A 12,252-nucleotide genomic window follows, 5' to 3' on the forward strand; every position below is an offset into this window, starting at 1 on the left:
AGCTTGTGTTTTTAATATTGCAATAATGATGCATATTTCAGGTACTTGTTCAGCTTGGTGATATTTTAGACCGGGGTGAGGATGAAATTGCCATTTTGTCATTGTTGCGATCTTTGAGTATTCAGGCGAAAGAAAGAGGAGGAGCTGTCTTCCAGGTTTGGATGCTGAACCAAGAATTATATTGATGATCTTATTACCTGAATATTGACTGACGTTTTTTATCATCAGCATACTTAATATAGTTTACTTACATTCATGGGCCAACTTGGTGAAAATGTAAAAAAAATTCCAATGTTCTTTATGAAATTAATTATTCCACAAATTTATAATGTGTGCATACTTTATTTATTTGTTATTTGTGTTAGCAAGATTATGAAGATGCAAAATATTTCACTTCTAATGGCTTTGATCAGTAATTAGTCTAATGTAGTTTCTATGCTACAACTGTAGGTTCTTCAATTTGCTACCATAACTTTAAAGTTTTTAGTCCACAACCAGGCAAAATTATAGGATGATGTAGCAAAATGAGCAATGGAAATGTCTTATGTGTATTCCTTAGTTGTAAATGGACACAAATCAGAAAAAAAAATTATTTTATGCTGATCTTAGATCAATATGTCTAGAAAAAGACTGCTTGGGTATGGTGTCAGCTTCATATAATATATGCATGGCCAAAATAGTTTCTTGAGTAAGAACTGCAAAGGTTGCATTTTTCATTATTTTACTACTTTTTAACTGTATTTATGGAAAACATCCAACTAGCACAGTATATTTTAGGAACAAAGCTGTTACAGAATTCAGATTCATGGTTTATGAATTAGTTCTGGGATTCTAGATGATCCATTAGCCGGATCTTGAAACAAAGCCATTGTAGAATTTGTGTCCTAGTTTGACATGGTTTATGAATTACTTCTAGGATTCTAGATGATCTGTTTTTTGAATCTTTTCAGTATCTTTAAATTTGAATTCTTTCATTAATTTACAGAATGGAGAACATTCAGAGAAGCATAAAAAAAGCGACCAAAAAGATAGAAAACTAAATATTAGTACCAGCCACAAAATGCTTCCTTCCATTTTAGGTTAACTTATTGCTTTAGTATGCTGCTGTTGACTGTTAATAAGAATTGTTTCTTAATGACATGACATGACACCTCTCTCTTTCTCTCTCTCAGAGTAAAAGAGGAAAAATAAAATATTTTCATACCTTATGCTACTGTTCAACACATTAAGATCGTATTCTCACAAGTCACAACAGTGCAAACATTTCTTACTATGCAAACTTTTGTACCAATACAGTTGTAGTCCAGCATCAATGTTTACTGATTTGATTTACCTTTTCTACCAGGTAAATGGAAATCATGAATCAATGAATGTTGAAGGTGATTTTAGATATGTTATTCCAGAGGGATTTGATGAATGCATAGACTTCTTGGAGTACCTGCATGATTGTGATAACGATTGGGAGAATGCTTTCATTGGATGGATAAGGGTGTCTGAAATGTGGAAAGAGAATAGACGAAAGTTCAAAAGCCATTGGAGTGCTTTTAACCTGATGAAGGTATTAAAACATTTGAGCTGTCTCTGCTCCTTTTCATTTTATATTTTTTTGTGCAGAAGACTATATCACAAAGTAAATATATCTGCTTTTCAAAACAAATGGTCATCATGCCATTTTTTACTTCCATTTGATCTCTTTCCTATAATTGTTAGTGAAATGTGATAACTGTGGGTAGCTGAAGCCATATCTGAAAATTCATCTCAAAATTCACCTTCATAGATCCAAGAATGCAAGCATTATCTATAAGAAGGCCTTGTAAGTAGGGTGTAAGAAGTTGATATCAAATGCAACACCACAATTCTATCATTTTCTTTGACTAATTTTCAATCCCATTCTTTCCAACTTAACCATCTTTTCTAGGACTTCTCTCCATGTACAGTATCATTTAGCTGTATATAATTCTTTTGCTTTTATACTACTGTACTTTTAAGTCTTCTCTTTGCTCAAGTTAAACTTCCTTATACATTACCATGTACATAATGAGCGTGAAGGAATTTAACTATTAAATTCGTGCATATACAACTACGCATATGTTTATTGTTGAATATAAGATATTTATTTGTTAGTTTGCATTGCTTATATTGTAATCGTTGATCATTTATAGGAAACACACTTCTCATTTGTATGCATATGAATGTATGATTATGTGAACTTCTGCACATAACTCTTCTTTTACAAACAATTCTAGAATTTGTGAAGACATATCTTTGCAACTTAGATATTAAATAAACTGCCCCTTTCTATAACTTGCGTTGGATGGCTTTAGCTTTCTCAAAAATCTGTCAAAAAGGTATTAATAGTTCCCACATTAGAAATGCTATCTGGCAAAAGCAAGAATGCAATCAGCCTTCTTATTTTGTGTACTATCTGTTGGAGCTGCTATATATGTCACTTGAGATTAACTCCCTACATGTTTATCTGAACTTAAGGAATTGAACACCTGTTGTATACTAGGTTAGACATAATCCATGGGATCTAGGGCATGAACTTCCCATTTGGATTGCATTTTGAAGAATATACACACTCCTGATGATGCTTATTGGATGCTAAGAACAAAATTATTTATTTTTGTCAAACCAAAGTTATTGATTGTTTTTTAGACATTATGAGATAACACTAGGGGCGTCAACTAGGAGTGAAAATGGGTCGGATCTTTCCAGATCTGAATTCAAAACTGAAATGTAAACAGTAGATCTGAATTTGGATCCAAATCTGAATCAGATTTGATGAGTTTGAATCTGAATCTAGAATACATATGTAATACTGGATCCAAAAAAAATAGAACAAAAACAAGCTATTTACATGTAAAAATGCAATCGGGTCAGATTTTGATTCGGATCAATTCTAGATCTTACCTAAAATGCTGATCTTTATCCGAACCGAATCTGAAAGTAGTATGATTGAACAGATCCAAATCTAATCCGAATGCACATTCGGATTTTACTTCAAGCATCTAAATCTGGAAATAACATGTCTGATTTGGATCGGATATCCGACCATATCCAATCCATTTGCAGCCCTAGGGTCAACGGGTTGGTTTTGACTTGATCCTGACCCATATTGGATCTGGTAAGGTCAGAGTTTGGTAACAAAGGAAGGTATCCGACTAACCATATGGGTCAAACCCGCGAGGTCTGATTAGCATAGGGAGCCAGGTATGGTTTATGAAAAATTTCATATCACACCAGGGTCTGACCTGAGTTTTTATTAAGATCCACAAATTTCACTATGAATAACACAAAAACACATGATTTGACTGGGTATGGACCAGGTCTGGTTTGTATAATCTTTATAGGACCTCGATATTACTTTTCCTATAGTAAATCCTGTCTGACCCAGTACACTACCTCCTATGTCACATGGATATGGATGCAGAAATGAGACACAATGAGGATACACTTCATACGATATGATTTTTTTTCAAAAACTAGGATACGTGGACATGGTCACACACATAGATGTATATATGTGTATAAAAAAACAATCGTAAATCACTATAGCTAGTAACATCAAACAAAGAAACTAGGTTGAAACTGGAATTTGATGTAATTGATGACAAATTTTAAAAGAAAAAGAACTCAGGTGAATACAAAGTAAATAAGATCATAAAAGGAAATAGACAAAGTTAATGACACAATGTTGACTATATATGAAACTAGTTTGATTGTATCCATGAAGTGTTGTGTCATGTCTGTCAAGCCAAGGCACGAACTGTTAAAATATATATATATATATATATATATATATATATATATATATATATATATATTGGGCCTTGTAATTTGGGTATTTGACTAGGGATATTTTGGTCATTATATACATGTAATAGGTGTTGTACATTAGGGACAGCGTTGGGTTTTTTATTATTTATTGTATTTGTGTAAATTCCCCTTTTAGTTAGGGGCTCTATGGTCAATATGACCATAGAGCTGTTGGGGCTCTCCAACGGTCATAAATACAACACTTGGAGAGCTTCCAACGTCTATATTGGGAGCCCTTTAATGAAGTATGCAGAATTATAAGAACAAAGTGCAAAAACACATAACAAGTCCAAGATTGGACAATAAAAAGGCACGAAGGCACAAGATAAGGACAAAAGTGCATAAGCACAAGTCCACTATGGGACAATACAAAGAGACAACAAAGGGCAACACAAGAAAGTAAAAAATAGAATCTTTATTGAATAAATGCTTTGGAAAAGCATGAAAGGAATAGGGGGAGAAGACCCCCTATTTATACACAAAGAAAGGCAAGAGAGGGAGACCCTTGGGAGCTCCCAAAAGAGTCATTGGAAGCCCCAATGACTCTATGGTCTTAAAATACCATAGAGCCCCCAATGGTCTCCCTAATTATAAAATAAAAAATATATATTATTTTTAATAAACAGTATTTATTACATATGAAAACACAAAAATGTCCCTATAGGGCATTTAACTATTACAAGACTGAGAAATGAATATATGTATAAATACATAAGTATATATATACACATACATATATTTTAACACTCCCCTTCAAACTTATGGCGATGTAACCAAAAGTTTGTTAAAGAGAAAGATAAACCTAGGAGCAGGAAGTGCTTTGGTAATATAACATACGACAACTCAATAATCCATCTTAGATATTCATCATGAACATAATGAGAATCCATCTCAATGTGTTTGGTTCGCTCATGGAAAGTGTGGTTGCTTGTAATATAAATTACACTCTTATTATGCAACATATCTTCGAAGATTTTGAGATTATTATCCCCATATCTCTAAGGATACTTTTTAGCCATATAAGCTCCATAGTTGTTGTAGCTATCGCATGATATTTAGCTTTTGTTGAAGATATGAATAATTTTTGCTGCTTCTTGTATCTTCACGAAATCAAAGTCACCTAAAAATACACAAAAACTCGTGGTTGAGACTCTATCATTGGGATTTCCTCTCCAATCTGCATCAGTATAAACATGTAAATCTAATAAAGAAGTCGAGGACAAGAAAAGACCATTTGTTTTAGTATTTTTGATATATCTGACAATTCTTAATACAACACTAATATACATAGTGGTCGGAGCATGTTGAAACTGACTGACAGAGTAAACTGCATAAGCTATATCTGACTGAGTGATAGACAAGTAAGAGACCCAACAAGTTGGCGGCAAGGTGTAGGATCTTTGAGCAAAGTCCCATCTTCCAGTTGTTATATATATATTTGTTATATACATATATATATATATATATATATATATATATATACATTTGTATTTTTAGGGGTATTTTAGTCTTTTGACCATTGTAACATGTGTCGCCCCTTAGGAGGACTTTTTGTAAAGTTTTTATTTTTTATTTAAAATATACTTTGTTGTATTGTCAAGGCATTTTTGTTCCTTGACAATACAACAGCTATATAGCTGTTGGAAGCTCCCAACGACTAGATTTCTAGCGGTTGGAGAGCCCCCAACAGCTATATTCCTTGGAGCCTCTCACTCTTTTTGTTGTATATATATAGGCATTGTGCTTCTTGTAACATAATGCATTTTTTGTGCATTTGATGTGAATAAAAATATTTTTTATATTGTGTGTTGGCTAAGCCCCTAAGTGGCATTATGCTTTGCCCTCTTTGAGGAAGTTTGTATTGGCCTCTTATTTGAGGTGTATGGAAAGCTCTTAGTTTCATTACATAGTATCAAAGCCATTGCTATTTTAATCATGGTAAAAGTGTGTTCATGTGAACGTGAGGTCATGGATTGTATGATCGCAGACTCGTGTACCAATAGAATTTCACCTTCATTCTCTTCTTCTTCCCCTCTATCTCTCTATCTTTCTCTCTCTTTCTCTTCTTGTTCCTATGGAGGATGAATGAGAAGTGATCACCACCATACCTGAGGCTCAATGACACAAACTATGCGATATGGGCATCCATAATGAAGCATAAAATTTGAGAAAAAGGCCTATGGGGCTTGGTGGATGGATCCGAGAATGAACCAAAGCTTGTACTCAAAGAATGAAAATGGCAAAGAAATTGCACTTCAAGAATATGAGATAAATAAAGCCATTGCCGACTATGAAAAGAGGTGGAAGGAGTGGAAGATGGGTCATTCCAAAATCATGGGATGACTCATCAATAGTGTTGAAATAAAGAAATGTTTTAGCTTAGCAAAATTTGAATTTGCTAGTGATGCCTGGAAATATCTCCAAGATATGTATTCTTTAAGAGATGTTGTAATACCCGTGAATTTTATTAGGTAAATAAACTCGCAATTTATATCCAAAGCTATTTTTATAATTGTTATTCGTATTTGGATCTTCAATGATTGGGTCCCTAATATCCAGTTCGAACCTTCAATATCATGTTCGGATCTTAGATATCGAATCACGAGCATTTTTAATTGGACAACCATTAATGGATTTTAGGCAAATAGATCATATCTCTGATATTGGATCCTCAATATCATGGTTATATTGGATATTGGATCCAAGATGAATTCAGCGGGTCCACGAAGTTTAAATTAAATATTAATGAGAAAATTTCTATTTTGGACCTATAACACTTTATTAGGATCCGTAGTAGCCTATGTGACATTTGGATCCACACTACTCCATTTGGATCCTAGACTTCATAGATTTAAATATGGTAAGGGTCCAATTAAAATTCTAATTGGATCTTGGATACTAGATATTTTGAAATTTTAATGGAGATTGCACCTTGGAAACCATATTCAAAATCGTACCGAAAATTTTATAATGTTTTGGATCCTTGTGCGGATCCAGAATTTGCTTAATAGGATCCATAAATGTATTGGGTCCTAGACCCATAGCATCCATTAGGGCGTAGTCCAAATCAAAAGATTCGGATCCTTAGATCCGGATGGTTTTAAGTTGGACCCAAAGTTTAAATGGGTCGCGGGTTGCAGTCGATCTAAAGTCGCACATGTGTGTTAAAATGAAAGCACGATAAAAAAAATGTAAGGTTAAAAGAGAAGATTGTGCGAACCCTAAAAAGGGTTTGCTTTTTAGTTAAATGAGAAAGGGTTTGTTTTGCATTTGTTTTCATGTAATGTGGTCAGCAGAATGCATGATGTTAATATATATTTCGTGTTATGTATTTTTGCAGTTGAACAATGACAAAAGATGTAGGATGGGATCATGGAGTTAAAGTTCCAAATCCTACTAAAGATCCCAAACTCGTAGGACATGTAATTTGCAATTACTGTCATAAAGAGACTACAGGAGGCATCTATAGGCTAAAACATCACTTAGCTGACACAAAGCATGGTGTAAGCATGTGCGAAGCGGTTCTACCTGACATGAAAAGATTTTTTCAGAATCATCTAAAGGATTAGAGGCTAAAGAAAGAAGAGTTAGAACAAAACAAGTTGGATATCGGGAGAAGTGTTTATTTTGGATCATCAACCGGCGATAATGTGAATAAAGAAACTAGTGGATCATGTAGTGATGCAAAAACAAGTACAGCTGGTCCTATGGACCTTTTTGTGAACAAAGAAACACGACAAACCACAATAAACACTGCTTTTAAAAGGGATGAAAGAAAAAATGTATGTCGTGCCATTGGTAGTTTTTTTTATGCAAATGCCTTATCATTTAATCTTTGCAACAATCCATATTTTGGTGCAATGGTAGAAGCTATTGCAAATTATGGGCGAGGGTTCAAACCGCCTTCTTATCATGAGATCAAAACATGGATTTTGAAGGACGAGGTAGATTGTACTCATGAAATTTTGAAAGAGTTCAAAAAAGAGTGGCCAAAGGTTGGTTGTAGTATTATGGCAGATGGTTGGACAGATGAAAAATGAAGAAAATTAATTTTCTTGTGAACAGCTCATCTGGGACAATATTTTTGAAGTTCGTTGACATCAGTGATATGGAAAAAACTGATGCAAATTTGTGTAAGTTGTTTGAAGAAGTTGTTAAAGAAGTTGGTGAAAGTAATGTGGTGCAATTCATTACAGATAATGCACCAAATTATGTGGTAGCTGGAAATATGCTAACAGCAGAAAAAACATGTTTTTGGACACCATGTGCAGCCCATTGCTTGGATCTTATGTTAGAAGATATTGAAAATATATCAATTTTTAAAGATACAGTGGAAAAGGCAAAAAAAATTACAAGATACATTTATAGTCATGCATGAGTATTAAATTTAATGAGAAAATTCACAAAGAAGAAAGAACTTCTGCGTCCAGCCGTCACTCATTTTGCCATAACATATCTTACACTTCATAGTATTGGATGTTATAAGAAAGAGTTAAAGTCGATGTTCTTATCTTCAAATTTTAGAACATCTAATTACTATAAGAAATCTTGCTGCTAAGAACATTTCTTATATTGTTCTTAATGATCATAAGTTTTGGGCTGCCATATCATATGCAATTAAAGTTACACTACCTCTCGTGAAAGTGTTGCGACTCGTTGATGCAGACGAACCTGTTATGTGATTTTTGTATGAGGCAATGGATAGAGCAGAGGAAATTGCTTCAAACCTTGACAATGTCGAAAGAAAATATAAACCTATTTAGGATATCATTGATAGACGATGGGACTTGCAACTTCATAAGCCTTTGCATGCAGCTGCCTATTATTTAAATCCACATTTTCATTATGCTGACAACTTCAACTCTGATGGAGAAGTTATGAGTGACTTTTATGATTGTGTTGAAAAATTAGTTTCTGATGCAAATATTCGGTTGAAAATTACAACACAAATCGATGCATTTAAAAAAGGCAGGCTTGTTTGGCAGAGAGGCAACTGTTACAATAAGAAAATTAAAAAGTCCTGGTAAGTTTGCAATTATGTTGTTATTTTTCAATAAATTTTTTATGTTTTTGTTAATTATGACATTCTTAATGTTTTTATCAATTTTTTATTATTTTATTTGAATGCAGCTGATTGGTGGAGTTCATTTGGGCACGAAAATCCTGAGTTGATGAATTTTGCAATTTGAGTTTTAAGTTTGGCATGCAGTGCATCGAGCTGTGAGAGAAATTGAAGTACTTTCTCATTGGTTTGTGACTTTGTATTTTATTTTTGAAATACATTTTTATATGTTTAATTATCTTATATTTGATTATCAATTATTTGAAATTATAGGTGCATACAAAACGAAGGAATAGACTTGAACAAGAGAAGATGAATGCATTGGTTTTTATAATGTACAATATGAAATTAAGAGAGAGAATTATGAAGAGGAGGGCTACCAAAGACCCTATATGTCTAGATCATATAGACTCAGACGATGAGTGTATTGTGGAGAAGGAAGATCCAGTGTTGCCAAGTGATCCCAATTGGTTGGAGGATTCATGGTTGGATCCGAACTTCGACATAAATGCCATTGAGCATGTGCCTATTGAAAAAGTCACTTCACCTCATGTTTCACAAAGTGGTTCTAGGCAAGACATGTCTTCAAAAGATCGAGGTAAAGTTATATTCCTTTTACCTAGCTATGAATATAAATGTATTTTTTTAATTACATAACATAAATATTTAATACATGATTTTTTATTGAAGGAAAAAGAAAAGCAAAAGAAGTAATTGTGGATGTGGATGAAGAAAGTGTAGATGATGAAGAGTCAGATGAAGAGTCAGATGAAGAAGAACCTATTTATATGGATTCTTCAAATGATGATATTAAAGACTTAAATATTGATGACGGCGAGACACAACAAGAGCCTAGGCTCTAATTCATATCATAGAGCTATTGGCCATTTATATGTTTTTTGGGACTTTCAGTTGTAATTGTGAATGTTAACACTCTCATTTTGAAGAATTCTGGACAAATACATTAACATTTGGTTGTTAATGTTAACATGCATTTTTTAATTATGACATGATGTTGTTAGTGCTAATATGCATTTTGTTGTTAATGTTAGTTTTTTATTGTATGAATGCTCATATTTATGCAATTAGATACTTATATAGATCAAGTTGTTGCATTAATATTACTTTTACATGTTAATCTTTTATTTTTTTCGTATTTATTTGAGATTTTTTATTTCGTGTTGGTTGGCGCTTCATCAATAAAGCATTTCTTATTTATTTATAATTTTAGATAATTTTTATAGTTTTTTTTTAAGTTTAATTTTTTTTTTGAGGCTTACGCTTTGCGCCTCTAGGCTTACGCCTCGCCTCAGATTTTGGTGGAGCGCCTCGCTACGCCTCAATGCTTTTCACAACACTGCTCTAAACCATTTTAATTAGTGCACTCAGATGTATGGTGACCTTTCCTTACCTTATCTAAAGGTAGTTTCTCTTATTATGTGATATTTGTTGATGATTATACTAGATTTTTTGGATATATTTTCTTAGGCACAAGTATGCGGTATTTAAAAACTTTAAAAAATATCATATATTAGGCCTTATAATTTGGGTGTTTGATTAGGGGTATTTTGGTCATTTAGTATATATAATAGGTGTTGTCCATTAGGGACAGTTTTGGGGTTTTTATTCTTTATTTTAATTTCGCAAATTCCCTTTTTAGTTAGGGGCTCTATGGTCAATATGACCATAGAGCTGTTTTGGCTCTCGAACAGTCATAGATATGACCGTTAGGGAGCTCCCAACGTCTATATTGGGAGCTCCCCAATACACCCTCTTGTATATAAAGGGGTTGTTAGCCCTTTCTTTAGTTAATACTTGTTCTAAGTATATTGGACTATATATTTGTTTTTATATTGGTGTTCTTCCTCTCTTTTGAGAGGTTTATGTGTTAGCCCTTTTGTGGCTTTTGTGTATTTGGCCCATAAGTGGCATTTGTGTTTGTGTGTGTGCACATTTATAACTTCTTGTGGCATTATGGTAGTGCACTTATTGTTTAATTACATGATATCAAAGCCTTATAGCCAATGTTGTAAAAAGCATTGAGGCGAACCAAGGCACTTCACCAAAAACTAAGGTGAGGCGTAAAGCGTAAAACGTAAGCTTCAATTTTTTTTTTGAAAACTTAAAAAAAAACTATAAAAAATATCTAAAATTATAAATAAATAAAAAATGCTTTATTGATGAAGCAACAACCAACAAGAAATAAAAAAATCTCAAATAAATACCGAAAAAATGCTATTAACATGTAAAAGTAACATTAATGCAACAACTTGATCTACATAAAAACTCAAAGAGTCACATGGCACCCCTAAAAAAATTGATTCAATGCTTTATCTAATCCAATGAATTCAAATTCATATTCAACATATATTACAATGAATTTCAATAGAAAAAAATTGAGATATGAATGCTATTCCATCAAGGGATGACTCCCTATTGCCCATATTGATTGTACGTTAAACAACAAAAAATAACATTATTTTGATAAAACCAAACAAATTCAAATATAAGCAAAAATCAAAGACAATCATGGATCAGGCGGGCAGGGGTTGCGCCCCTTGCCCCCTTTCTTTCTTTTCCTTAGGTCGACCCCTAGCGTGGGTCGATGCTTCTTTCTATGTTAGAATATTCATCTATGTCACAGGGATTCGGCTAGCAGGGTGCCGCACCCGCGTCGACGCGACTCGACGCGGGTGCAGGTGCGGGTGCGGCACCGGGTGCGGTCAACCCGATCCTGGGTGCATTGACCGCACCCAGGATCATTTAGGTCCATTTTTTTTTGGATTTTTTTTTTTAAAAATTTGCCCTATGCTGCAATTTTTTTTTAAAAAAAAAAATCTGTTGACAGCAGCTGTCAGCTGCTCGATTTTTTTTTTAAAAAAGCAGCTCTGTCAGCTGGCTGACAGCAGCTGAAAGATAGCTGCTGACAACAGTAGCTGTCAGCTGCTGACAGACAGTTGCTTTTTTAAAAAAAAAATCGAGCAGCTGACAGCTGATCTTTTTTTCGTAAGGGAGGAGAACCCCGACCCCCCCTATATATATATATATATATATATATATATATATATATATATATATATATATATATATATATATATATATATATATATATATATATATATATATATATATATATATATATTGACATTTTTGCCCCTGCCGCACCCCCGCACCCGGGTTTTTTGGAAGTGCCGAATCCCCGCACCCGCATCCGCACCCGCGCCCGCACTCGCACCCATGTGACATAGATATTCATGCTTTGCTCTTTCGCAGTTTGCACGGAGGATCCCGCTTGCGCCTTGCGGCCCGAGCCCTTCGTTACATACGCACAAAGGCAAGCGCAACTCGAAACCCTCATGGTAGGGGAAAGT

The 12,252-nt window shown here is 33.9% G+C and overlaps 1 protein-coding gene across 5 annotated transcripts in view; it reads left to right on the forward strand.

Annotated features, from left to right (window-relative positions):
* SLP1 (Calcineurin-like metallo-phosphoesterase superfamily protein) overlaps positions 1-12,252 on the forward strand; it is a 76,344-nt gene that overhangs the window by 35,944 nt on the left and 28,148 nt on the right. For all 5 annotated transcript variants that reach the window (XM_089983398.1, XM_089983397.1, XM_089983399.1 and 2 more), the window contains exons 3-4: positions 42-155; positions 1,346-1,558. In XM_089983398.1, the coding sequence (XP_089839524.1) occupies positions 42-155; positions 1,346-1,558 (327 nt within the window). The remainder of the gene's footprint in view (positions 1-41; positions 156-1,345; positions 1,559-12,252) is intronic.

Source organism: Nuphar pumila, chromosome 12 (genome assembly GCF_984573655.1).
Source record: "Nuphar pumila chromosome 12, dmNupPumi1.hap1.1, whole genome shotgun sequence".
In the NCBI taxonomy this organism is placed as follows: Eukaryota; Viridiplantae; Streptophyta; class Magnoliopsida; order Nymphaeales; family Nymphaeaceae; genus Nuphar; species Nuphar pumila.